The 27,918-nt window shown below is 44.6% G+C and overlaps 2 protein-coding genes across 4 annotated transcripts in view; one reads left to right on the top strand and one right to left on the bottom strand.

Annotated features, from left to right (window-relative positions):
- The window catches only part of otofa (otoferlin a), a 149,079-nt gene extending 134,135 nt beyond the window's left edge, over positions 1-14,944 (top strand). The window contains exons 40-45 of one of the 3 annotated variants that reach the window (XM_014145204.3): positions 4,143-4,231; positions 6,189-6,287; positions 7,850-8,091; positions 8,587-8,765; positions 9,129-9,229; positions 14,514-14,944. In XM_014145204.3, coding sequence (XP_014000679.2) covers positions 4,143-4,231; positions 6,189-6,287; positions 7,850-8,091; positions 8,587-8,765; positions 9,129-9,229; positions 14,514-14,700 — 897 coding nt within the window. In that variant the 3' untranslated portion in view covers positions 14,701-14,944. Of the gene's footprint in view, positions 1-4,142; positions 4,232-5,879; positions 5,979-6,188; positions 6,288-7,849; positions 8,092-8,586; positions 8,766-9,128; positions 9,230-10,188; positions 11,369-14,513 lie in introns of those variants that run through there. The other 2 variants (XM_082961925.1, XM_082961924.1) reach the window with 2 other exon arrangements.
- drc1 (dynein regulatory complex subunit 1 homolog (Chlamydomonas)) lies at positions 14,935-25,042 on the bottom strand. Its single transcript, XM_014145212.3, has 16 exons — positions 24,782-25,042; positions 24,514-24,601; positions 24,234-24,346; positions 23,837-24,020; positions 23,624-23,761; positions 22,053-22,139; positions 21,823-21,945; positions 21,595-21,734; positions 17,786-17,920; positions 16,949-17,429; positions 16,719-16,808; positions 16,501-16,587; positions 16,230-16,375; positions 15,468-15,620; positions 15,195-15,297; positions 14,935-15,086 (listed from the first exon to the last, which is right to left on the bottom strand). Exons 1-16 carry the CDS (start codon positions 24,907-24,909, stop codon positions 15,030-15,032), a joined length of 2,253 nt encoding a protein of 750 aa, XP_014000687.3. The 5' UTR covers positions 24,910-25,042; the 3' UTR covers positions 14,935-15,029.
- Between the last annotated feature and the right edge of the window lie 2,876 nt (positions 25,043-27,918).

Raw genomic sequence — 27,918 nt, 5'->3', positions numbered from 1 at the left:
ATATCCAATTGGTAGTTACGATCTTGTCTCATCCCTGCAACTTCCCAACAGATTTAAATGGAATGTAGTGCTTTTGAGTTGATTTAAATGTAATGTAACGCCTAATAAGGGTGAAATAATCAGACCTGGGTTCAAATTCTATTTCAAATATCTCAATTACTTTCACATGCATTTCAAATAAGTATTTAGATATATTTTAGGGAAAAGGAAAAGCAGTTTAAATACACTTGGAAAGCATTTGAAAATACTCAAATACACTTCCTTGAATTTAACCCAAGTATTTGAAAATAGTATTTGAATTAAGTATTTGAAAATACTTTCAAATACAATTTGGTCGACTATTTGGTTTTCAAATAACCATTCAAAAACTCATATGTTTTGGACTGTATTGGAAAATACTAGAGGTCGACCGATTAATCGGAATGGCCGATTAATTTGGGCCGATTTCAAGTTTTCATAACAATCGGAAATCTGTATTTTTGGACGCCGATTTGGCAGATTTAAAAAAATATATATGTTTATTTTTTTAGACCTTTATTTAACTAGGCAAGTCAGTTAAGAACACATTCTTATTTTCAATGACAGCCTAGGAACGGTGGATTAACTGCCTTGTTCAGGGGCAGAACGACAGATTTTTACCTTGTCAGCTCAGGGATTCAATCTTGCAACCTTACGGTAAACTAGTCCAAAGCTCTAACCACCTGCTTTACATTGCACTCCACGAGGAGCCTGCCTGTTACGCGAATGCAGTAAGAAGCCAAGGTAAGTTGCAAGCTAGCATTAAACTTATAAAAAATAATCAATCAATCATAATCACTAGTTAACTACACATGGTTGATGATATTACTAGTTTATCTAGCCTGGCCTGCGTTGCATATAATCGCTTAGGTACACGTTGCACCAACCATAAACATCAATGCCTTTCTTAAAATCAATACACAAGTATATACACTGCTCAAAAAAATAAAGGGAACACTTAAACAACACAATGTAACTCCAAGTCAATCACACTTCTGTGAAATCAAACTGTCCATTTAGGAAGCAACACTGATTGACAATACATTTCACATGCTGTTGTGCAAATGGAATAGACAACAGGTGGAAATTATAGGCAATTAGCAAGACACCCCCAATAAAGGAGGGGTTCTGCAGGTGGGGACCACAGACCACTTCTCAGTTCCTATGCTTCCTGGCTGATGTTTTGGTCACTTTTGAATGCTGGCGGTGCTTTCACTCTAGTGGTAGCATGAGACGGAGTCTACAACCCACACATGTTGCTCAGGTAGTGCAGCTCATCCAGGATGGCACATCAGTGCGAGCTGTGGCAAGAAGGTTTGCTGTGTCTGTCAGCGAAGTGTCCAGAGCATGGAGGTGCTACCAGGAGACAGGCCAGTACATCAGGAGACGTGGAGGAGGCCGTAGGAGGGCAACAACCCAGCAGCGGGACCGCTACCTCCGCCTTTGTGCAAGGAGGAGCAGGAGAAGGACTGCCAGAGCCCTGCAAAATGCTCTCCAGCAGGCCACAAATGTGCATGTGTCTGCTCAAACGGTCAGAAACAGACTCCATGAGGGTGGTATGAGGGCCCGACATCCACAGGTGGGGGTTGTGCTTACAGCCCAACATCGTGCAGGACGTTTGGCATTTGCCAGAGAACACCAAGATTTGCAAATTCGCCACTGGCACCCTGTGCTCTTCACGGATGAAAGCAGGTTCACACTGAGCACGTGACAGACGTGACAGAGTCTGGAGACGCCGTGGAGAACGTTCTGCTGCCTGCAACATCCTCCAGCATGACCGGTTTGGCGGTGGGTCAGTCATGGTGTGGGGTAGCATTTCTTTGGAGGGCCGCACAGCCCTCCATGTGCTCGCCAGAGGTAGCCTGACTGCCATTAGGTACCGAGATGAGATCCTCAGACCCCTTGTGAGACCATATGCTGGTGCGGTTGGCCCTGGGTTCCTCCTAATGCAAGACAATGCTAGACCTCATGTGGCTGGAGTGTGTCAGCAGTTCCTGCAAGAGGAAGGCATTGATGCTATGGACTGGCCCACCCGTTCCCCAGACCTGAATCCAATTGAGCACATCTGGGACATCATGTCTCGCTCCATCCACCAACGCCACGTTGCACCACAGACTGTCCAGGAGTTGGCGGATGCTTTAGTCCAGGTCTGGGAGGAGATCCCTCAGGAGACCATCCGCCACCTCATCAGGAGCATGCCCAGGTGTTGTAGGGAAGTCATACAGGCACGTGGAGGCCACACACACTACTGAGCCTCATTTTGACTTGTTTTAAGGACATTACATCAAAGTTGGATCAGCCTGTAGTGTGGTTTTCCACTTTAATTTTGAGTGTGACTCCAAATCCAGACCTCCATGGGTTGATAAATTGGATTTCCATTGATTATTTTTGTGTGATTTTGTTGTCAGCACATTCAACTATGTAAAGAAAAAAGTATTTAATAAGATTATTTCTTTCATTCAGATCTAGGATGTGTTGTTTAAGTGTTCCCTTTATTTTTTGGAGCAGTATATTTTTAAACCTGCATATTTAGTTCATATTACCTGCTAACATGAATTTCTTTTAACTAGGGAAAATGTGTCACTTCTCTTGCAAACAGAGTCAGGGTATATGCAGCAGTTTGGGCTGTCTGGCTCGTTGCGAACTGTGAAGAATATTTCTTCCTAACAAAGACAGCCGACTTCGTCAAACGGGGGATGATATAACAAAAGCACATTTGCGAAAAAACACAATCGTTGCACGACTGTACCTAACCATAAACATCAATGCCTTTCTTAAAATCAATACACAGAAGTATATATTTTTAAACCTGCATATTTAGCTAAAAGAAATCCAGGTTAGCAGGCAATATTAACCAGGTGAAATTGTGTCATTTTGCGTTCATTGCACGCAGAGTCAGGGTATATGCAACAGTTTGGGCCGCCTGGCTCGTTGCGAACTAATTTGCCAGAATTTTACATAATTATGACATAACATTGAAGGTTGTGCAATGTAACAGGAATATTTAGACTTAGGGATGCCACCCATTAGATAAAATACGGAACGGTTCCGTATTTCACTGAAAAGAAAAACGTTTTGTTTTCGAGATGATAGTTTCCGGATACGACCATATTAATGACCAAAGGCTCGTATTTCTGTGTGTTATTATGTTATAATTAAGTCTATGATTTGATTGAGCAGTCTGACTGAGCGGTGGTAGGCAGCAGCAGGCTCGTAAGCATTCATTCAAACAGCACTTTCGTGCGTTTTGCCAGCAGCTCTTCGCTGTGCTTCAAGCATTGCGCTGTTTATGACTTCAAGCCTATCAACTCCCAAGATTAGGCTGGTGTAACCGATGTGAAATGGCTAGCTAGTTAGCGGGTGCACGCTAATAGCGTTTCAAACGTCACACGCACTGAGACTTGGAGTAGTTGTTCCCCTTGCTCTGCATGGGTAACGCTGCATCGAGGGTGGCTGTTGTCGATGTGTTCCTGGTTCAAGCCCAGGTAGGAGCGAGGAGAGGGACAGAAGCTATACTGTTACACTGGCAATACTAAAGTGCCTATAAGAACATCCAATGGTCAAAGCTATATGAAATACATATCGTATAGAGAGAAATAGTCCTATAATTCCTATAATAACTACAACCTAAAACTTCTTACCTGGGAATATTGAAGACTCATGTTAAAAGGACCCACCAGCTTTCTTTCATATGTTCTCATGTTCTGAGCAATTGCACTTTTACTTTCTTCTCCAACACTTTGTTTTGCATTATATTAAACCAAATTGAACATGTTTCATTATTTATTTGAGGCTAAATTGATTTTATTGATGTATTATATTAAGTTAAAATAAGTGTTGATTCAGTATTGTTGTAATTGTCATTATTACAAATAAACCCCCAAAAATCGGGCGATTAATCGGCACCGACTTTTTTTTTGGCCCTCCAATAATCGGTACCGGTATCGGCGGTGAAAAACCATAATCGGTCGACCTCTAGAAAATACATAGAAAAAAATATTTGAAATACCAGATACTCAAATACATATGTATTTGAACCCAGGTCTGTAAATAATTAAGAGTAGTGGATAATGAATCCGTAATAAGCGGTTATAACCTTTTGTGACCTCTGTTAAACTCCACAGGGGCGGATTGAGATGTGGGTAGACATGTTCCCCATGGACATGCCAGCACCTGGACCCGCCATCGACATATCACCACGGAAACCAAAGAAGTAGGTCCTGTCTGGGGCTAGAGCAAGTGTTCAGTCAGTGTAGATACAGTGTATACCAGAGGTGGGACCAAGGCATTGTTTTACAAGTCACAAGTAAGTCTCAAGTCTTAGCACTCAAGTCCCAAGTCAAGTCCCAAGTCAAGACAGGCAAGTCCGAGTCAAGTCTCAAGTCAAGACCGTCAAGTATCAAGTTATGTCTCAAGTCCTAAACTTTGAGTTTCGAGTCCTAAACAAGTCATAATGTGCTCTTCACCATATGTAATACCATTTCATATTTTTAACAAGAGTAATAGTTAGTATATTACATTTACGCAAATCATGAATGCTTTTAAAAATATCTATATATTTATTACTTTCCAAATAAACGTTATATTTCCATGGAAATACATGGGTAGCCATGAGAAAGACCCCCCAGCCCCCCCTTCCCCCATTAGTGATCGACTATCGAGGATCACTATGGGGCGCAATTGGGCGATGTAGGCTTGTACACAATTGCCCGACCTTAACACACACACACACACACACACACACACCACACACACACACACACACACACACACACACACACACACACACACACACACACACACACACACACACACACACACTCTCTGTGTGGTTACAGTAGGCTAACGCATGTCAATGGTTTTAGGAACAGCAGTAACATCAGGCAGGATTTAGGCTGCCAACTGCCTAGCCAGTTGTAGCTCAACCTTGGGTGCAATGATCACGTTCACGCACTGACTGACTGTGTGGAGGCTCATTGATTTAACGTTATGTTAGCCTACATGATACACTAGTAAAGTAATAAGATATATAGCTGTCGGCTATATTAGCCATGACTTACCATTCTTTGTGCAGCTTCAAATGTCGAACAAAGTTGGAAATTGTTGCGCCTCTGTCTTTAATTTTCTTCCCACATGTTTTGCAAGTTGCAATCCGTTTTTTGTTGATACAGCGTCGTTTACATCCGAAAATAATAATTTGGGGTATCATCTTTCCAAGGGCTTCATCTGAATTCACCCGCCGACGTTCCTCTGCACTGCCACGCACAACTTTTTCTCAGCTGGCACAATTTGATTGGCTGCTGTCCGATTCAAACTGTAATCCGTTAAATGAAGAGTTGATGCACTGCACACTTTTTTTAATAGCATCATTTTTAATATTTGGGCTCGCGGAGGGTATCAAGTCAGGTCGAGTCATAAGGCTCAAGTCCAAGTCAAGTCACGAGTCATTGGTGTTAAAGTCAAAGTCTGGTCATCATATTTGTGACTCGAGTCTGACTCGAGTCCAAGTCATGTGTCTCGAGTCCACACCTCTGGTGTATACTATACATCACGGATAGATCATGTGACAACTTTTACATAGGAACTCCTTTCTGAAAGGTTGACTGAAGTATTGCATCTTATTTATGGTCCAATATGAAGCGCTGTATATATAAGTCTTAAATCATATGGACTTGTAGTTTTCCTACTAATTGCGATTTCAGGTTTTCTGTGGTAAGCGTTGTATGTTCTTAGAGTGGGTTGGTCATCTAGCGTTAGCCCTGGGACATGGCTGTAGAGTCCACACAGCCATGTTCCAAGGCTAACTTAGCACCAGACAACAGCAGTCCAACTGTGTGTGTTCCTCCCTCCCTCCTCGCCAGATATGAGCTCAGGGTGGTTATATGGAATACAGACGAAGTAATACTCGAAGACGATGATTACTTCACTGGGGAAAAGTCCAGTGACATATTTGTCAGGGGGTAGGTACCACAGAGGGCCGTGGCGCTAAGCCCTGATCACCCCGTGGGTGTGACAAAGTGGCGTGCTGCGTTTTTTGGCGTTAATCATTGTTTTTTTTTGTTGTTTTTTTCCCCACGTTTTCCGTGTGTTGGGTGTTTGTTTGTCGTGTCTCGTTTGTTGTCCTCTCTCTCTCTCTCTCTCCTGTGTGTTGATGCTGTGCTGTTCTCTAGCTTTGAGCTGCGTGTTATTATTTGGAACACTGATGACGTAGTTCTAGAGGACGATGCTTTCATGACAGGAGAGAAGATGTCTGACATCTATGTCAAGGGGTAAAACACATATGATTCCATCGCATGGCTCGTACAAACCCCTCGCCCTCCCTTACCCGCCCCTTCCTCAGCTAAACAACCAGAACTCTGCTCCCCTGCTCAAGTCCCACCCCTCTCCCTCAGCCCTCCTATCAGCACGCAGTAAACCACCATGCCTTCACGCCTACAGACAGAGGAAGCCAATCAGTGCCATACCACTAAAACAGCCTAAAGAGTCAGTGTCATCAAAGACATCACACAAATGATACTAGGGCCAGGCCATTTACTAATCTAAAATTGACTGGTTTGCAATATGTTCTGTGGATGACACACGTATTGATTTAGAATTTTACTTTCAGTAGTTCTCATACACATAATAGTGGATATAAGCCAGGATAAGTCCATGACAGCCAATTTCTAATCATCCTTACTATCATTTGTTTAACTGGTATGGTCCTGCATTCCTACAGCACATTCCTACATTGTCTTGGGCAGGGGTTAAACTAATGCATTAGTCAAGAATGTTTGCATGGGAAATGTCTTTATTGTTTTTTGCAATTTTATTGTAATATGATGCTTCTTATTAATGATGTTAATAGTATATGAATACTAATGGACATTGAAAGTCGTAGAAATGTTTTTGGCCTCCCCTCCTGCTTCTCCAATGTGCCCACCTTCAGGGTTTCAATTCAGTCCATTCATCATTTTTGTATTCCAATTGAAGAATTTAAAACTGTTATCAATTTTGAAAGATACATTTTTTTCTTATTGAAATTAGAATTTTGCTTTCCTTTCTGAATTGAAAATGAATGGAACCCTACCCTCTTTACCAACCACTGCCCGCTTGATGCCACTGCAACAAAACAACTCGCATACAGTACTGTACTGAGCCTGTGTCGAGACACATTTTGCATTGTATGACACTTCTGCTTATGTTAATCTCGTCGTATCTGCATCTTCCCTCCAATGAAGGAAAGCACTGTCATAAAGGCTTTTGAAATTATTTATTTGACTCTCTTTTTTTGGGAAAGCTTTGTGTGTGCATGGCAATAGAAATCATGTGACCCTCCAACACCAAATCAGGTAATTTGTATTTAAATACACAGCTCAAACCGTATTCTTATTCGGTCGTTATCAGATGGTACACTTCATATAGAATTTACCCAGGTCCACACAACATCACCATTATTTCATAGCCATATTTCAATTTGTTTGAATTAATAATCTCATACGTGTCTCATTACTGACTGTTTTTTTATTGGAGGGTCACATCATACGTGTGTTTTGCTTTTGAAATACTAACTTCCCTTTTTTTGTATTAAATGGACCAGACCTGTAATGCATAAAACACATACTGCCATACTATAAATGATCCATAATAATCTCAAATCACATTCACTGATGTAAGATGGTGATCTGATCTTCACTGCGTCTGCCTAACCTCAACAGACAACCTTCACACAGAGCGTGATAAGTGAAGCTAGCTGATATGCAAAAATAACTTCATAATAACACCCAATTTACAACATTATTACCCTGACCTCTAACCTTTGACCCCTGTGATATTTAACCCTTTATCCCAGGTGGCTGAAAGGGCAGCAGGAGGACAAACAGGACACAGACGTCCACTACCACTCTCTGACAGGCGAGGGGAATTTCAACTGGCGCTTCGTGTTCCCCTTTGACTACCTGATAGCCGAGGAGAAGATTGTCATCTCTAAGAAGGAGTCCATGTTCTCCTGGGATGAGACAGAGTACAAGATCCCTGCACGCCTCACTCTGCAGGTCTGGGACGCTGACCACTTCTCCGCTGATGACTTCCTAGGTAGGCCTACACTGCTAGGGCTCTCTGGAATGCTACATATTCTATTTTCTGAAATGTTCTGTATGTTCTCGGCCACTTCTTCTATAGCTCCTTTATCTCATCCCTCAACCTCTTTCATCTCTTGTCCTCTTTCTCTCCAGGTTCTCGCTGTATCTCAGTCTGTCTTTACCTCTCCATCTTTGTACAGGCGTAGGATCTTAATTTTAACCCTATTGCAGGAGAAATGTTTCACTTGTCATGTATTTGAGGTTTAATAAGACTTTCTAAAGTTTGTAATTTCCACTTTGATATTTCAGACTTGATTTTCCCATACGAAAAATGTATCAACCCCTACAAAAATGTCAATTATAATTCAACATAATAATTCACATTTCCTGTTGCTACAGGGTTATTTTCCTGCTGTAGGAAACTGGCTTAAATTAGGATCCGACATCTGTATCTCCTCAGATATTTCCTCAGTTATTCACTAATGCCCTGTGTTGTCTCTCCTGACAGGTGCGATAGAGCTGGACCTGAACAGGTTTCCCCGTGGGGCGAAGACAGCCAAGCAGTGTTCCATAGGCATGGTCCAGAATGAGGCTGAGCTGACCTGCATTTCCATCTTCAAACAGAAGAGAGTCAAGGGCTGGTGGCCATTCGTGGCCCGCGACGAAAACGATGAGATGGAACTCACGGTGAGAGAGAGAGAGAGAGAGAGAGACTAATCTTCGAAACCCAGAATCAAAATGTCACATCATTATTTAGGTTCAGGGTAGAGATGTTGAGAGAAAGATACTAACGCGACTAGTGAAGTCTCCACCCCCCCTAACTGGAAACTCTCAGCCGTCCAAATAACCACTGACTAAAAACCTGGGCACCGGAACTACTGTTACCAGCCAGTCGTTGCATCCCAGAACCTTCTGACAGACGTTACGATACCATTTATTTTACGTAGTCTGTCCACTAGAGGTTACACATACATAGACACGAACGCATACGCACACACGCACGGCACACACACACGTTGGAGTATTGGATTGATTGTGTCGTCTTCTCAGGGTAAAGTGGAGGCGGAGCTTCATCTGATGTCGGCAGAGGAAGCGGAGAAAAGTCCTGTTGGTCTGGGACGCAATGAGCCTGACCCTCTGGAGAAACCAAAGTAAGATATTTACAGTTACAGTATACACGCATTAAGGCGACACACACACACACACACACACACACACACACACACACACACACACACACACACACACACACACACACACACACACACACACACACACACACACACACACACACACAGTGGCGGTTCTAGACCATTTCAACTGGGGGGGCCAGGCTGGGGCCAGTTGTACTGTTAGAGGGGCCAGTTACAGTTATTGTTGTCATATCGTTTTTTTCACTGCATTGCAGGCATTCGCAGGCAAAAGACCATGTTCATAATCATCATCGTTGCCACTGTCTAATAATAACGGATGTAAAAAAAAGAACGATAGCAAAATAGTGTTATGTAAAAATTATTTCATACTCCACATTTAGGGGGGCCACAAGGGGGTCAAAAATTGTTGTCACAGGGGCACTGCCCCCCCCTGCCATCCCCCCCCCCCCTCCCCCCCAGAACCGCTAGTGCACACACATACAGACAAAATGAACACAACCACAAAAAAAATTATATTAAACGTGAAGGTGGGAAAGAAAATAATGGCACAGAGTCAGACTTTTCTATATTCATCCACTTCCTTCAGGAGTCCTATTCACACGACGCAACAAAAAACAGTGCAATACAAGGGACCGTATTTCTTTAAAATGTAAATTTATATTCAAACCCTCTCATTGTGCATCCATCAGAAGCTAATAATGGTTTATTCAGAGGATATATGGTGCACACAAGACATACGGCCTATTTTGTCAACAGCACCTCTTTGCGCTGTGAAAATGCCACCCTTACACCTTCACACTATCACTCCGTTCTCTTCCTGTCATTCCTTCACCTGTCTCCTTCTGTTTCTTTTCTTCCTTCCTTTGTTGCCTCTCTTCCTCCCCTCCAACCTGCATTGTCTTTCCTTCCATATACATCCCCTCCACGCCTCCCGTCCTTTCCTCCCCCTTCTGAAGTCGCCCGGACACCAGTCTCATGTGGTTTGTGAACCCTCTGAAGTCCATCCGTTACTTCATCTGGCACAACTACCGCTGGCTGATCCTCAAGGCCCTGGGCCTGCTGCTGCTGCTGCTCCTGCTCGGCCTCTTCCTCTACTCCTTCCCTGGCTACCTGGTCAAGAAGATGCTGGGGGCCTGAGAGAACGTCGACCCACCAGGGCCACCGGTAGCCCCCTCTCTCTGTCCTATCCTAGCCCCTCCTCTCTTGTCCTCTGTTCCGCATTTTCTGTCAGCTTCTCTTTCTCCTTTTCCCTCTCTCTGTTCTCTCCTCTGTTCCTCCTTTTCACTGATCCCATATCGCTTCTCTCTCTGTCTTTCCCTTCTCACCTCTTCCTCTCTGCTTTCTACCACCTTCCTTTTCTATAACCTCTTTCTTCCATCTCTCAACCGCTCATTTCTTGTCCTCTTTTTTTTCCAGGTATGTCTCAATCTTTGTCTTTCCTCAGATATACAAAGATTGTCTCTGGTAGCTTTTGCTGCATCCCTCCCCTTTTTTCTTTGCTCTCGGCATCTTCATATCTCTGTCTCTGTCCCCAATACTGTCCTCTGTCTCTTGTTGCTCAACCTGCCAGTGTCTGGTGTCAATCCTGAGTCTTCCATTGTGCATCACACTGTCATTACACTGGCGGCTTCAGGGAAAATACTTTTTATATGTAGCTACTTTCAAGCGAGCGGTCAAACAAACATCATCTAATTTATATCTGTGTCTCCATCGTCTGAGTCTCCATCGTCTGTGCTTCCTGATTGTGCAGTGGTCTTTTGGTTCTGTATAAAATAAAGAGAGCATTGTTATTTTTTAAACAGGGTTGTTTGTGTAGTAGTGTATGGTGAAATTGTGATCAGTTAGAAATAGTCATACATCATATGGCTTACAAACCACTAACGCTTGCTCTCCTCTTTCCTCTCTTTACCCTGCACTTTGGCCCCCATTATCACTGTTTCCCCACCCCACCCACTACCCTCCCTTTAATCCACTCACCCTTCTGTTCCCCACCTCTACCTCTCCCACATCCGCCCCCATCTACCCCATATCTTTCCCCACTTCCTTCCCTTATACCCTCCATTACATCCATTTAACCCTCAACCCCCATCCCATCCATCCCATGCCCCACTATCTACCCCTCTATCCTCACCCTTCCCCTCTAACCTTACCCCCCCCCCCATCCCCCCAGTCGGCCGGACACCACATTCCTGTGGTTCCTGAGCCCGCTGAAGGCTATCCGCTACCTGGTGTGTAACCGCTACAAGTGGCTTATCATCAAGATCGTTGTGGCCCTGCTATTGCTCATGATGCTGGGGCTCTTCCTCTACAGCATGCCTGGCTACCTGGTCAAGAAGCTGCTGGGGGCCTGAGGGGGCTGATTGGGGCTGCAGGGATGGGTACCAGGGTGGGTTGGGGGTGGGCTGGAGGTGGTCGAGACACAGAGGAGTGGAGGGGGTGGTGGGTGGGTGGGGTTCCATGCACTTCCACTTTCCATTGTTAATACTCACATCCTCAAACAACATCCCCCAGTCTCTCCATCAGTACCCTCGCCCCAAACACACTCGCCTCAGTGCTGCTGAGAGAGGGCGTGTAAGGGAGAGAATAGGGGAGGGAAAGGTGGATAGATGGGAAGACAAGATGACAGCAGCCCCCCAGTCCACTCCCTCCGCATCCCAGCCTTGCCCCTTCTCCACCGCCCCTCTAACCATGGCAGTGCTGCTCAACACACATACTCAATGACTTCCTATCCCTTGGTCTTCTAAAAACTAGGAACAACTATCTACTTTCGACTCCACAGTAGCACAGTGGGCCTAACCAATCATATGCTTCAGGACGCTAACCAATCAGAAACCTCATCCCTGCACTGACCACTGACTAACCAATCAAACTACTCAACCCTGATCTCATCATCAACAATGCAGCATACCCTGATGTTACATTTCAGAGATGGTTTATTTATCTATGTATGTATTTGTTTATTTATGAATTAAATGATTTGGAAGTTGCCGGAGTCTGGTGTAGCAATCTAAGCTTCCGATTCCGATTACTATTTATTATACCTTTATTTAACTAGGCAAGTCAGTTAAGAACAAATTCTTGTTTACAATGGCGGCCTAGGAACAGTGGGTTAACTGCCTTGTTCAGGGGCAGAACAACAGGTTTTTACCTTGTCAGCTCCGGGATTCAATCTAGCAACTTTTCGGTTACCGGCCCAACACTAACCACTAGGCTATCTGCCGCCTCATGAGACAGTGCCTATGATATGATACAGTGCCTTCAGTGCCATTGACTTTTTCAACATTTTGTGTTGCAACCTGAATTTAACATTTCAAACAGAGATTCAAACACAAAGACCAGGGAGATTTTGCAATTTACATTTTAGTCATTTAGCAGACGCTCTTATCCAGAGCGACTTACAGTAATGAATGCATACATTTAATTATTTTTAATTTTTTGTACTGGCCCCCCGTGGGAATCAAACCCACAACCCTGGCATTGCACACACCATGCTGGCATTGCAAACACCATGCTCTACCAACTGAGCCACAGGGAAGATGCCTGGCAAAGAAGGCAATGCCTGGCAAAGAAGGGAACCTATTGGTAGATGGGTAAAAAATAAAAAAGCAGATGTTATAAAGAGGTTACCAAAGTTTCTTGTTCTGCCCACTATGATTAATTTGCTCCCTTCGGAAATGATAGGCTGTGGTCTATATTGGGTTAGTCGATAAGGACTGGGGAGTTTTTCAGGATAAAAAATAAACGTTATGGAGCTTGGCACAGGCAAAATCGTAGAGGAAAACCTATTTCAGTCTGATTTCCACCAGACACTGGGAGAAAAATTCACCTTTCAGCAGGACAATAAGCTAAAACACAAGGGCAACACACAAGGTTCCTGAGTGGCTGAGTTACCGTTTTGACTTAAATCTCCTTGAAAATCTATGGCAAGACCTGAAAATGATTGTCTATCAATGATCAACAACCAATTTCACCAAGCTTGAAGAAGACTCAGGGGTGTGAATACTTATGTAAATTATATATATTATTTCTGTATTTAATTTTCAATACATTTTCTCAAATTTCTAAAAACATGTTTTCACTTGGTTATTATGGGGTATTGTGTTTTAAATGGGTGAGCATTTTTTTTATAGATTTTTTTTTATTCAGGCTGTAACACAACAAACTGTGGAATAAGTCAAGGGGTTTGAATACTTTCTGAAGGCACTGTATGTCGGTTTTGAAATGGGAATCATGGGGTTGGTGTGAGCTCTTGAACTGGATAAAATCAAATGTTTTCCAACAGTTCATTAGCGTTCCTCTTTAGCTCTTGCAGCCTTTGCACACGTCATCTAAAATAATGATGAGACTGAAAACAGATGTCTATTTTCCTAGGACTTACTGTAGTTTAACAAGATTTAAAGGGGGACAAAGAATACACGAATAGCTTTCGAATATGAATCAATTAGAGAAGTAAACTTGCTATGGTTTGGCTTAAATTATGTCGTCAAACACCAACATTTTATGGAACAAAGTTTGTTTCTTCACCGCTTTCTTCAGTGACCTGGAATGCTCTTATTGGTTCTTACAGTTATCCAGAAAATATACAGTCGTTTTAGAGTAATATAAGCATGCATCTGTATTCTACCATCTCGCAGTGATTCAGTTTACATGGTCATCAGACATGGCATGACTTCCTTTCTACTATAGCTTTACAGTCGGCTTCTATTACCTTTTATCTGGATCTTGACACGTTTTAATCAATGCAGATTTCCCGGACCTGAAGTGGTTATGTGCACCTTATAGCACGAGAGGTCCGGTAAAAGGGAGGTGCGGCTTGGCCTCTTGACCTCTGCTCTGTCGGCCTATCAGATTACTTTGTTTGCAGTGTGCAGTTCCCTCTGATTTTCCCTTGCTTGACCTACTTGTAGTTATGACATCATTTGTGTTGCAGTCATTTTAGTGATCTCATGTTCACAAAATACAAACCGACAAAAAAAGATTTTGTTTGCACTAACACTAAGTGTATTATATTCTCCTGTTGATGAGTATGCAATATAAACATTTTGTCTGTTATAACAATGATTTTAAATAAATGGAATTAATTGAAATAACAATTTTGACAACTGGTGGGTTTGTATCTGGTTACAATGTGTCATCCGGTGTGTGTTGCTGTGTTCTTTGTGTGTTTGAATGAATGCCAGAGGTTGCATTCGTATCAATATGACTCGTTATGAGTAGTGTTTGTGTGGCCGTGCGTGTACATTACAGTTTTGTGTGTGTGTGTAAACATCTCTTCCTGCAGTCGTCCCAATACCAGTCTGTCGTGGTTGCTGAGCCCAATGCATGTGGTGTGTATCCTGGCCTGGAGGCAGTACAAGCTGCACTGTGTTCTACTGCTGGGGGCTGTCCTGGGACTACTGTTCCTGGGCCTGCTCTTCTTCTCAATGCCCTCTGCCCTCAGCAACAAGATCTTCAACATCGCTGGCTGAACACACTTATCAACCACACACATGCAAACTTTCTCTCTCTCAATGTGCCTGATCCCTGAGTGTATTTGCACTATCTTATGCATTGTTGGTATTTGAAAGGCTCTTTGTACACGCTCTAATGCATTGCACTATTACCACATTTTGTTGTATACATTCTGCTTTACTATACGGTAATATTCCCATTATGCACTTTATATTTTCTATTAAAAGTGTTAAACATCAACTCTCATAGCGTAAGTCGACAAAGTGCTTTATTTTCATCATTAAATATTGAAGCATTTCCACTGCACTGTGGGTTTGTGTGTGCTCTTCCTGATTAGTCAGCTTGTTCACTCAGGAGCCAACTGCATCACCAGGTTGGGCGGGATCTCCAGCTCAGCATTGACCTATGAGAAGAATGTAGATAAGTCAGTAGACGTGTCATTAAATTAGCAAACACATTCTGGACACGAACCCTCTAGATGCAATCACAGGCACACACACACCACACACACCCTGGAGTTGACGTATTGGTGAAGCAGCATCCGTAGCTCTGTGTTCTGTTGTTTCAGGCTCTGTGTGTCTGTGATGAACTTGGACCTCTCTGTCAGAACGATGCTAGGAACAAACAGAATAAAATAATCAATCAAAACGATGCTCAATCAATCACCACTTTTTAGATCACCTGTTTTGTAACTCCATAAGAGGCCAGGGTTGAATGTATTTATAAGGCCGCTGCTATCTTGTCATTATGTGTATGTGTGTGTGGGCGAGTGTGTGGTACTCACTGGTACTTGTTAAGTGCTGTCTCCAGGGCGCCCCAGATCTTGAGTTTGGCCTCAGGGATGACGTCACCCATGGCCTCCCAGTAAGCAGCGTCTTCAGTGTCATCTCTCCCTCCTAGACCCAGCATACTGGGCTGGTGAGAGGCAGCTAACTCTCTGGGGAAATATCGAAATCATCACTTCAATGTGAGAAATATTTTTGGGAAAGTTACGCTTCCCCATATAACATTTGTAAGGTAGTTTCTACACTGATTTAAGTTCGCTGTATTGAGTCCAATGTGTCACCACATAATTAAGCAATAAGGCCCGAGGGGTTGTGGTATATGGTCAATATACCAGGGCTAAGGGCTGTATCCAGGTATTCTGTGTTGCGTCGTACATAAGAACAGCCCTTAGCTGTGGTATATTGGTCATATACCACAAACCCCTGAGGTGCCTTATTGCTTTAATATACCACGGTATGAAATACTACTGTTCTATTACTGCTTCTATTACTGTTAGTATTACTGTTCTAATTATGCTGGTAAGCTGTTTTTAATACCAATAAGGCACCTCAGGGGGTTTGTGGTATATGGCCAATATACCTCTGTGTTGCATCGTGCAAAAGAACAGCCCTTAGCCGTGGTATATTGACCCTTTACCACACCGCTTTGGGCCTTATTGCTTAATACATGGGAAAGGCACTTAGAATGCACGCCCAATGCATTGCTTGATTCTAAGTGGTATGCTAGTTTGGGTATTGAAACAGAGAGCCCCAGTGCTGACCTGGGCCGGCAGTGGTGAGCAGTGAAGGCCCTCAGGGCCACCAGGACATCATTGGGATGGATGAGGTCAGACGGCGGGCTGCAGGAGGAGGTAAACTCCCCTCGCTCCATCTGAGGACTGGCCACGCCCCATTTTGCAGACACATCCTGAATACAAAGAAATAAGAAAAGAAAGATGGGATCATGTTTTCTGATCATTCTTACAAGACGTCAGTGTGGAGCTGGTAATCATGGCTACTAACATCAGCCTTCTTCCCTCCCTCCCTCCTTACCTGGGTCTGCTCCCCTTGCGTATGTCTGTACTTCATGAAGAAATCCGCCAGCTTGTACACGTCCTCCTCGCTCTCGATCCCCATGGCCTGGCAGAGAAGAACAGAGCGGAGACAACACTGATACAGCTCCTCTATCACTACTGTCATGTGTTTATGTGACAGTAAATGAATAGTTACAGGTGACATAACATACATATAGCCGTCACAGTGTGACTCACAGTGAAGATGGAGTCCAGCTTCATGAGGGACTGCTCATCCTTCTCCAGTGGAGAGAGGAGCTTCAGAAGTTTACTCTCTATCAGAAAACCCTGTGGAGGTGAGGGAGGGAAGGAGAGAGACAGAGAAGCTGTAAAGGCTAAATGTTGAACTAGTTTAGCTAGATAACACAGTTCCTCTTCCTCTCTCTATTCCTCTTTCATACAGACACACAAACTCTTAGCCCGCTCACCGCCTCATCACACAGCAGCTCCAGGAGCTTCTTGACCATCTTCACCGACACCGTCCCACTGTGCTCCCCCTCACTCCCTTCCCTCTCTCTCTCCACCTCACTGCTCCCACTCTCCAGCCCCGGTCCTGAGTCATACACATCCACAGCCATCCCAGGGCTCTCTGCCCCAGGCCCAACCCCGGATTCAGGCCCAACCCCTGCCTCCTGGTACTTCCCCTTCCCCAGGCTACATCCACTGGTCTGCCCAAGCTGGAGCAGCTCGGAGATGGCCTGGTGCGCAGTCTTCTGGCCCTGTCTCTGGGGCTGGAGGGGGCCGCAGCGCTCCATGAAAGCCAGTGATGGGCGCTGCCAGGCCAGGCCCAACTGCTGCTCGTGGACCAGCCGGTCCGTATCCAGGGCCTTCTCCACCAGCGCCTTGACCTCCTCCTCATTCATCAGCCACACCTCCTCAAACTTCTTGGCATCGATGGCCGCAAAGTGCCTGAATGGAAGGAGGGGAAAAAGCATAGCCTTATTAGTAGGGATGGGCAAAACAAGGCTTTCTGAAGCGAAAAGCAATTAAGACATTGTGTCGAAGTCTCCCCAAGTGCTTGAGACATTGCACTTGACGTGACATTTGTTGGTCTGCTCAGTACAGTTAAATTGCAGTTTTGACCATCCCTAGGTTATAGCGTTAGACAGGGAGAGATATGAAAATGCAAAGACTGACAATTACATTCTCTCTGTGTGTGTGTGTGTGTGTGTGTGTGTGTGTGTGTGTGTGTGTGTGTGTGTGTGTGTGTGTGTGTGTGTGTGTGTGTGTGTGCGTGTGTGTGTATCTGTTTGTGTGTTACTCACCTCATCTTCTTCTGCATGTGTTTGTACTGTTGCATGATGCGTGTGTAGTCGTCAGTGAGGTTCTGGTTCTCCTCCCGAGACTGCTTCTCCTGGTTGGCACACTTGATCTTCAGGTTGTTGACAACATCCTGCAGTCTAGATGATAAAAGTCACAGTAACTACAGCAGAACTACACAGGTATAAGTGTTATTTACAAGCTAACCCGTTTCCCCCAAACTACAGCCCCAAACTGTTGTTGACTTTTGTCAACAGGTTTAAAATATCTAATGGTGCTTAAGTAAACAAACCCACTGTAATAGAAGAGATTGGCGATTTAGCACCACGGAAGCGGACAGCGGTGGAAACCTCAGAAATTCAGCGCCACATTGTAGTGGACAGCATGGACAGCGCCCTTGCAGCAAACGTGTCTTTTGTACATCAGTTTGTATAATGTTGCTATTGTGATAGTGTTATACAGTGTATTCGGAAAGTATGCAGATCCCTTGACTTTTCCACATTTTGTTACGTTACAGCCTTATTCTAAAATGTATTAAATAAAAACAATTCCTCATCAATCTACACGCAATACCCGTCGTCCCTAAAGTGACTGTACGTACATACCCCAACCAGAAGCCATGGATTACAGGCAACATTCGCACTGAGCTAAAGGGTAGAGCTGCTGCTTTCAAGGTGTGGGCTCTAACCCGGAAGCTTATAAGAAATCCTGCTATGCCCTCCGACAAACCATCAAACAGGCAAAGCGCCAATACAGGACTAAGATTGAATCACACTACACTGTCTCCGATGCTCGCCGGATTTGGCAGGGCCTGCAAACTATTACAGACTACAAAGGGAAGCACAGCCACGAACTGCCCAGTGACACGAGCCTACCAGACGAGCTAAATCACTTCTATGCTCGCTTCGAGGCAAGCAACACTGAGGCATGCATGAGAGCATCAGCTGTTCCGGACGACTGTGTGATCACGCTCTCCATAGCCAACATGAGTAAGACCTTTAAACAGGACAACATTCACAAAGCCGCTGGGATAGACGGATTACCAGGACGTGTGCTCTGGGCATGTGCTGACCAACTGGCAGGTGTCTTCACTGACATTTTCAACATGTCCCTCATTGAGTCTGTAATACCAACATGCTTCAAGCAGACCACCATAGTCCCTGAGCCCAAGAACACAAAGGTAACCTGCCTAAATGACTACAGACCCGTAGCACTCACATCCATAGCCATGAAGTGCTTTGAAAGGCTGGTAGTGGCTCACATTAACACCATTATTATACGTAAGAAAGCTATTCATTGACTACAGCTCAGCGTTCAACACCATTGTGCCCTCAAAGCTCATCACTAAGCTAAGGATCCTGAGACTAAACACCTCCCTCTGCAACTGGATCCTGGACTTCCTGACGGGCCACCCCCAGGTGGTGACTCTAGGTTGCAACACATCTGCCACGCTGATCCTCAACACTGGGGCCCCTCAGGGGTGCGTGCTCAGTCACCTCCTGTACCCACGACTGGATGGCCAGGCACGACTCCAACACCATCCTTAAGTTTGCAGACAACACAACAGTGGTAGGTCTGATTACCAACAATGACGAGACAGCCTATAGGGGAGGTCAGAGACCTGGCCGGGTTGTGCCAGAATAACAACCTATCCCTCAACGTAATCAAAACAAAGGAGATGATTGTGGACTACAGGAAAAGGAGGACCGAGCACGCCCCCATTCTCATTGACGGGGTTGTAGTGGAGTAGGTTGAGAGCTTCAAGTTCCTTGGTGTCCACATCACCAACAAACTAGAATGGTCCAAACACACCAAGACAGTCGTGAAGAGGACACAACAAAATCTATTCCCCCTCAGGAGACTGAAAATATTTGGCATGGGTCCTCAGATCATCAAAAGGTTCTACAGCTGCAACATCGAGAGCATCCTGACTGGTTGCATCACTGTCTGGTACGGCAACTGCTCGGCCTCCGACCACAAGGCACTACAGAGGGTAGTGAGTACGGCCCAGTACATCACTGGGGCTAAGCTGCCTGCCATCCAGGACCTCTACACCAGGCGGTGTCAGAGGAAGGCCCTAAAAATTGTCAAAGACCCCAGCCACCCCAGTCATAGACTGTTCTCTCTGCTACCACATGGCAAGCGGTACCGGAGCGCCAAGTCTAGGACCAAAAGGCTTCTCAAATGCTTTTACCCCCAAGCCATAAGACTCCTGAACAGGTAATCAAATGGCTACTCAGACTATTTGCATTGTGTCCCGCCACCCACTCTTTTACACTGCTGCTACTCTCTGTTCATCATCTATGCGTAGTCGCTTTAACTATACCTACATGTACATATTACCTCAATTAGCCCGACTACCGATGCCCCCGCACATTGACTCTGTACCGGTGCCACCTGTGTATAGCCTCGCTACTATTATTTTCACTGTCATTTTACTTTTTATTTTTTTTATTTCTTTACTTATCTATTGTTTACCTAATAACAATTTTTTACTTAAAAATTGCACTGATGGTTAGGCCTTGTAAGTAAGCATTTCACTGTAAGGTCTACACGTGTTGTATTCGGCGCACGTGACAAATACACTTTGATTAGATTTTTTCCATTGATCATCTATGAGATGTTTCAACAACTTCATTGGAGTCCACCTATGGTAAATTCTATTGATTGGACATGATTTGGAAAGGCACTCAACTGTCTATATAAGGTCCCACAGTTGACAATGCATGTCAGAGCAAAAACCAAGCCATGAGGTCGAAGGAATTGCCCGTAGAGCTCCGAGACAGGATTGTGTCGAGGCACAGGTCTGGGGAACGGTACCAAAACATTTGTGGCCTCCATCATTCTTAAACGGAAAAGGTTTGGACCCAACGAGACTCTTCCTAGAGCTGGCCGAGCAGCCAAACACCAAGAACCCAAGCTCCAGAGTTCCTCTGTGGAGATGGTAGAACCTTCCAGAAGGACAACCATCTCTGCAGCACTCCACCAATCAGGCCTTTATGGTAGAGTGGCCAGACGGAAGCCACTCCTCAGTAAAAGGCACATGACAGCCAGAGATTGCCAAAAGGCACCTAAAGGATTCTCAGACCATGAGAAACAAGATTCTCATGGTCTGATGAAACCAAGATGGAACTCTTTGGCCTGAATGCCGAGTGTCACGTCTGGAGGAAACCAGGCACCGCTCATCACCTGGCCAATCCCATCCCTACTGTGAAGCATGGTGGTGGCAGCATCATGCTGTGGGGATGTTTTCAGCGGCAAGGACCGGGAGACTAGTCAGGATCGAGGGAAAGATTAACAGAGCAAAGTACTGAGAGATCCTTGACGAAAACCTGCTCCAGAGCACTCAGGACCTCTGACTGGGGCAAAGGTTCACCTTCCAACAGGATAACAACCCTAAGCACACAGCCAAGACAACGCAGAAGTGGCTTCGGGACAAGTCTCTGAAAGACCTTGAGTGGCCCAACCAGAGCCCGGACTTGAATACGATCAAACATCTCTGAAGAGACCTGAAAATAACTGTGCAGCGACACTCCCCATCCAACCCAACAGAGCTTGAGAGGATCTGCAGAGAAGAATGGGAGAAACTCCACAAATACAGGTGTGCCAAGCTTGTAGCATTATACCCAAGAAAACTCGAGGCTGTAATTGCTGCCAAAGGTGCTTCAACAAAGTACTGAGTAAAGGGTCTGAATACTTAAATGTGATATTTCAAAGACCTGTTTTTACTTTGTCGTTACGGGGTATTGTGTGTAGATTGATGAAGGAAGTGAAGGGGTCTGAATACTTTTTGAATCATTGTAGATGTAGCTACCTGGTGATCTTTCTCTTCTGCTGGGACTTGGTGATAGTGTTCTCTTCATCTCTCTTCTTTAGCACCTGGAAGTTGTACTCCAGCTTCTCCTGGTTCAGCTGGTACGTAGCCTTCATCTGCTGCAGCTGCTGCTCCAAGATCTACACACACACACATACCACAGTTCATTTAAAAACAGTCCCTCACATACTTGCATACTTGTTCCACTTTTTCTTATTTTCCGTCTACCTGAACATCTGTGTCCAGTTTGATCTTGATCATATTGTATTCCTCCGCATCCTCTGTCCTCAGCTGCTGCAGCAACACCTCATACTCCTCCACCCTCTTCATCCTCTGCATCACGTTCTCCAGCTAGAGAGAGAGAGAGGGGGAAAGGAGAGACAAAGAGAGACACAAACAGTTCAAGTACATTTTCAGGGAGAGAAGAGAGAGAGTCTATTTATTAGAATCCTATTTACCTCTTTGTCCCGGCGCTCCTTCATGTACTGTTCCCATTTCTTCCTGTTCCCCGTGAGTAGGATCTTCCGCTCATGCTCAAAGGAATTCTGCACAAAACAGGAGCAGGTCAACAACCATCAACAAACAGATCAATGAACATGTCAACAACCAAAATAACCATCCCGGTGACCAAAAACCAACCAAATGCAGGAAACATCCCCAATCAAAGTCGGCAGGACACTACATGGTCAGGGGAGACAGAAGGTGGCTCAGTGGAGACTGATGGGACGAGCTATAGGAGGATGGACTCATTGTAATGGCTGGAATGGAACACATGGAATGGTATCAAACACATCCAACATATGGAAACCACATGTTTGGCTCCTTTCCATTAATTCCATTCCACCCAATACAATGAGCCCGTCCTCCTTTAGGTCCTCCCACCAAGCTCATATCTTTCATGTCAGCTCGTGGATCACCCACCAAGGGGTAACCCCTAGGGAATGTGTGGATGCTGTTCATCGACTACAGCTCGGCCTTATATACCATAGTGCCCTATAAGCTCATCACAAAGCTCATGGCCCTGGGTCTGAACTCCTCCCTATGCAACTGTGTCCTGGACTTCCTGACGGGCCACCCCAAGGTGGGGAAGGTAGGCAACACTACCTTCTTGACAATCATTCTCAACACGGGGGCCCCACAATGGCACGTCCTCAGTCCCCTCCTGTATTCCCTGTATACCCACGACTGCATAGCCTCACACAGTTCCAACTCCATCATCAAATTCGCTGACACATAACAGGAGTAGGCCTGTATACCAACAACGACACCCTACAGGGACGAGGTAGGAACTCTGACGGCATGGTGCCAGGTAAACAACCTCTCCCTCAACGTTAGCAAAACAAAGGAGCTGATTGTGGACTTCAGGAGGAACCAGGCTGGACACGCCCCCATCCTCATCAACAGGGCCGCAGTGGAGACGGTCAATAACTTCAAATTCCTCGGCATACACATCTCAGAGAAGCTGAAATGGTCTAACCATACGGACAACGTGGTGAAGAAGGCACGACAGCGACTCTTCAACCACCGTTGGGTGCACACTGCCTGCCCTACAGGACACCTACAACACCAGGTGTCGCAGGAAGGCCAAGAAGATCATCAAGGACCCCAGCCATGTCCTGTTCTCCCCGCTTCAATTCCTCAGACGCAGGAAGTACAGGAGCATCATGGCAATAGACTGGCCAATAGTTTGCTGAATAGCCACCACCAAGCTACCTGCTTCCCCCTCCTACTCCCCCTATGGACATTCTCTCCCTCCCCCCCCCCCCCCCCCCCCCCACACCCACTCAATGGTCACTTACCTTACATGTTGCTCCCCCTATGGTCCTTCCCCCCCACGCCCTCAACAGTCTTTACTATATAGTGCTATTTATATTTATATTGTTGTTGTTTTTTATTACCATTTTCATTATTTTATTTAACTTAGTCCTGCATGTTTTAGCTCGGAGCCTAAGATTTTCACAGTACCCTGCATTCACACCTGCAAGCCTGTACATGTGAGTATTAAACACTGAATCTGAATGTGTCCTACCTCTATCTGGTCCAGTTCATTCCTGTAGGAGCCCATCAGAAACTTGACCTGGTCCTCCATCCTCTCAATCATCAGGTCCACATCCTCTGCCTGCTTCTTTAGATCTTTGACGTAGCGATCGTCACTTAACTTCATCTCCTACACACGCACACACAAACATTATACATACAGACAAAACAAATTAATAAACACAAGCACACACACACACACTACCTGCTGCAGCTCTTTGATGAGTTTGTTCTTGTCCTCTATGAGCAGGGCACACAGCTGCTGCTGGCTGCTCAGAGAGTCTCTCAGGTCCTGGGGGATCTCCTTCATCTTTGCCACCGTCCACTTCCTGGTGATCTCCTCAAACTTCTCCAGGCTCGACTTGGCCTCATTCTCCAGCTTCTCCACCCTGCTCAGGGGAAGGGGTGGGAGGAGAGAGCGATAGAGGGAGGTCGGAGAGGAGGATTTGAGCACATTAATGTTTGGTTGATAGTTAACGTTTCAGTTATTGGTAGAACAGTAATGAGATACCGGCACGCATTTACAGTCCATGGCCAACAGAGGGAGGAGCACTTCAACTACAACTGCTGCGGGGCACAGTCACTGATCCTGAGTATGGTACCTGAGTCTGTGGGCCTCCTCCACCTCTGTTTGACGCTGCGATGCCCTAGAATCAGCTGCTACCTGGATATTGGTGACCAGCTCCGTCCCATCACTCTGCAGCTTTATCATACGCTGGGGGGAATGAGAGAATGAGACATGTAGTGTGTGTGTGTGTGTGTGTGTGTGTGTGTGTGTGTGTGTGTGTGTGTGTGTGTGTGTGTGTGTGTGTTGTGTTAACGTTATGTTTCATTGCTTCAAATTCATTTCTAATGCTAACAATAACATAGGCCTAATGTTACCTTCTCACTCTGTTCCACTTGATGCTGGCTTTTCCTGGCCTCCTCTTTGATTTCTTTCTTTTCATGGGAGTCATCTCCCAGTTCTTGTCTGGATGACATGGGAAAAGTACATCTTATTTTGGCATATACTATATAGCTAGCTATAGCTAACACTAAAGTTGCAGAGGACAGAGTACACCTCACCTGCAATAGCTAAACAGCTAGGCTAAAAGTTTAACAGGTGGCTAACAGGTGCAATCTCAAACAGAAGCCAGCTAACGTTAGCTACCTTTTCTTGGCTTCACTTCGTGCAGCTATCCGGAGGCGACGGGCTGCAATTCTCTCCTCTGGATTTTCAGAGTCCACGGAAGGTCCAGCCTCCTCCGTTTCCTCACGTAGGTTACCGGCTTGACTCATTTTTTTCTTAGCTAGCTATCTAGTTAAGCTTATTACTTCGCTTCTACACAACCTAAGTCTGGAAAAAGTGTAAAGTGGCAACATCACTCGCTACATGATGGTTTGTTGTTGTAATCGTTGCTATGGGTACGGTGGCCAGTCTCAAAAAGTAGGATATTCTGCACCCTGCCGGAAGGAAATGTGAACTGCAGTGGAATGTCGCGCTTTACTACTGATTATGAAATAAAAGTTAATCAGAAAAATACATTGCAACCTTTCTCCTAATGTAGAATAGACAGGGTAGGCTATCCTCACAGTTCAGACTATTATTGCTCAAGTCTAATAGTAATATTACAATAATACATTTGGTAAATACAAATAATGGGCATTTGGTACACTGTCTATTTTTGCCCTGGTAAGTAGCCTATTCATGTCAAGACCTATACATACTGAGTAGTTATTTAACGTGAAAATCAGCTTCAGTGTCAATGTTGAGAAACATCCTACTTGTGGGTTAAGGTTACAATTCTGCTGATCTAAATATTTTGAATTCATGAAAAGTTTAGAAAACGGTGTGGAATGAACTTATTTCCTGTACATGAGAGAGCTTCATCAACACAGACCCTAGTATACTGAACAAAATTATAAACGCAACATGTCAAGTGTTTCATGAGCTGAAATAAAAGATCCCATGCGCACAAAAAGCTTATTTCTTTCATATTTTGTGCACAAATTTGTTTACCTCCCTGTTAGTGACCAAAGATAATCCATCCACCTGACAGATGTGGCATATCAAGAAGCTGATTAAACAGCATGATTTTTACACAGGTGCACCTTGTGCTGGGGACAATAAAAGGCCAGTCTAAAATGTGCCATTTTGTCACACAACACAATGCCACAGATTTCTGAAGTTATGAAGGAGCGTACAATTAGCATGCACTGGAATGTCCACCAGAGCTATTGCCAGAGAATGTAAGGTTCATTTCTCTACCATATGCTGCCTCCAGCATTGTATTAGAGAATTCTGAAGTATGTCCAACCGGTGGGGGGGAGGGGACTCATTCTGATTTGCTGGGCCTGGCTACCCTGTGGGTGGGCCTGGCTCCCAACAACTCCCTAGGCCCACCCATGGCTGCGTCCCTGCCCAGTCATGTGATATCCATAGATTAGGGCCTAATGAATTTATTTCAATTGACTGAATTCCTTATATGAACTGTAACTCAGTAAAAATGTTGAAATTGTTGCGTGTTACGTTTATATTTTTGTTCAGTATGGATTATGCATTATTAACAGAGGGTTTTAAAGCGTGTTCTTCTGTCTCTGATGTTGTTCTCTCTCCTGAGTCCTGATCCAGACATATGTCTTTAGGAGCTCATCATATGCCTAACCATTTGCACACATCCTGGCAAAGGGAATACTCTATTCAAAGCGAGGATGCTGTGTTAAATGTATCTTTGATGAGAATGTGGTTCAGTCAGGTTGTATAAAGCATGTCTTCCAGGTCTACCTGCATGAGTTCTTTCTTTCTGGCTCTTAGTTTTGTCTCCTTTAGCTGTTGAAATTACTGGAGGTATTTCTGGTTCTGTGCATTACATTTCTACACATTGCACCCCATCTACCCTCTGACAGCTTCTGGATGTCCTCTGTCTCACTCACCTACTCCACACACACACACACACACACACACACAAACACGCACATATTCTAATCTACCTGGTTGAGGCTTCAGTCGTCTTCCTAAGCACCTCCATGTTCATGTTAATCCCAAATTTAGAGGTCTGAGTGAAGAGACTGAGTTCTGTTCTGGGGCTTGGAGCCCAACGGCTGATGAGATTGTGTGCAGAGAGCCAGGCAGGAGTAAGATAGTAGTGGAGCGTGTAAATGCTATTTATACAACTTTTGTTTATGGTAAATAGTGTTTAAGTATTACGCTGTATTACAGTGCTTTCAGAAAGTATTCAGACCCCTTAACTTTTTAACATTTTGTTGTGTTACAGACTGAATTTAAAAATGATTCTATTTAGATTTTTTTTGTCACTGGCCTACACACAATACCCCATAATGTCAAAGTGGAATTATGTTTTTAGAAATATTGACAAATTAATACATAATTAAAAGCTGAAATGTCATAAGTACTCAACCTCGTTGTTATGGCAAGCCTAAATAAGTTCAGGAGTAAAAATGTGCTTAACAAGTCAAATCAAATCAAATCATATTTTATTGGTCACATACACATGGTTAGCAGATGTTATTGCGAGTGTAGTGAAATGCTTATGCTTCTAGTTCCGACAGTGCAGCAGCATCTAACAGGTGATATCTAACAATTCCACAACAAAACCTAATACACACAATCTAGTAAAGGAATAGGATGAGAATATATATATATAAAATATATAGAGGAGCGGCTAAGATGCAGTAGATAGTAAAGAATAGATAGTGAAAGATACAGTATATACATATGAGATGAGTAAGCGAGATATGTAAACATTCTTAAAGTGGCATTAATAAAGTGACTAGTGTTCCCTTCCGTCCTCAAGAGAGCGAGAGTTGCACCCCTTCTCAAAAAACCTACACTCGATCCCTCCGATGTCAACAACTACAGACCAGTATCCCTTCTTTCTTTTCTCTCCAAAACTCTTGAGCGTGCCGTCCTTGGCCAGCTCTCTTGCTATCTCTCTCAGAATGACCTTCTTGATCCAAATCAGTCAGGTTTCAAGACTGGTCATTCAACTGAGACTGCTCTTCTCTGTGTCACGGAGGCTCTCCGCACTGCTAAAGCTAACTCTCTCTCCTCTGCTCTCATCCTTTTAGACCTATCTGCTGCCTTTGATACTGTGAACCACCAGATCCTCCTCTCCACCCTCTCCGAGTTGGGCATCTCCGGCGCGGCCCATGCTTGGATTGCGTCCTACCTGACAGGTCGCTCCTACCAGGTGGCGTGGCGAGAATCCGTCTCCGCACCACGTGCTCTCACCACTGGTGTCCCCCAGGGCTCTGTTCTAGGCCCTCTCCTATTCTCGCTATTCACCA

The sequence above is a fragment of the Salmo salar genome, chromosome 15 (assembly GCF_965601325.2).
Source record: "Salmo salar chromosome 15, fSalSal1, whole genome shotgun sequence".
In the NCBI taxonomy this organism is placed as follows: Eukaryota; Metazoa; Chordata; class Actinopteri; order Salmoniformes; family Salmonidae; genus Salmo; species Salmo salar.
Note: the sequence above shows the minus strand (reverse complement) of the source record. Positions and strands in the feature narration are given on the sequence as shown.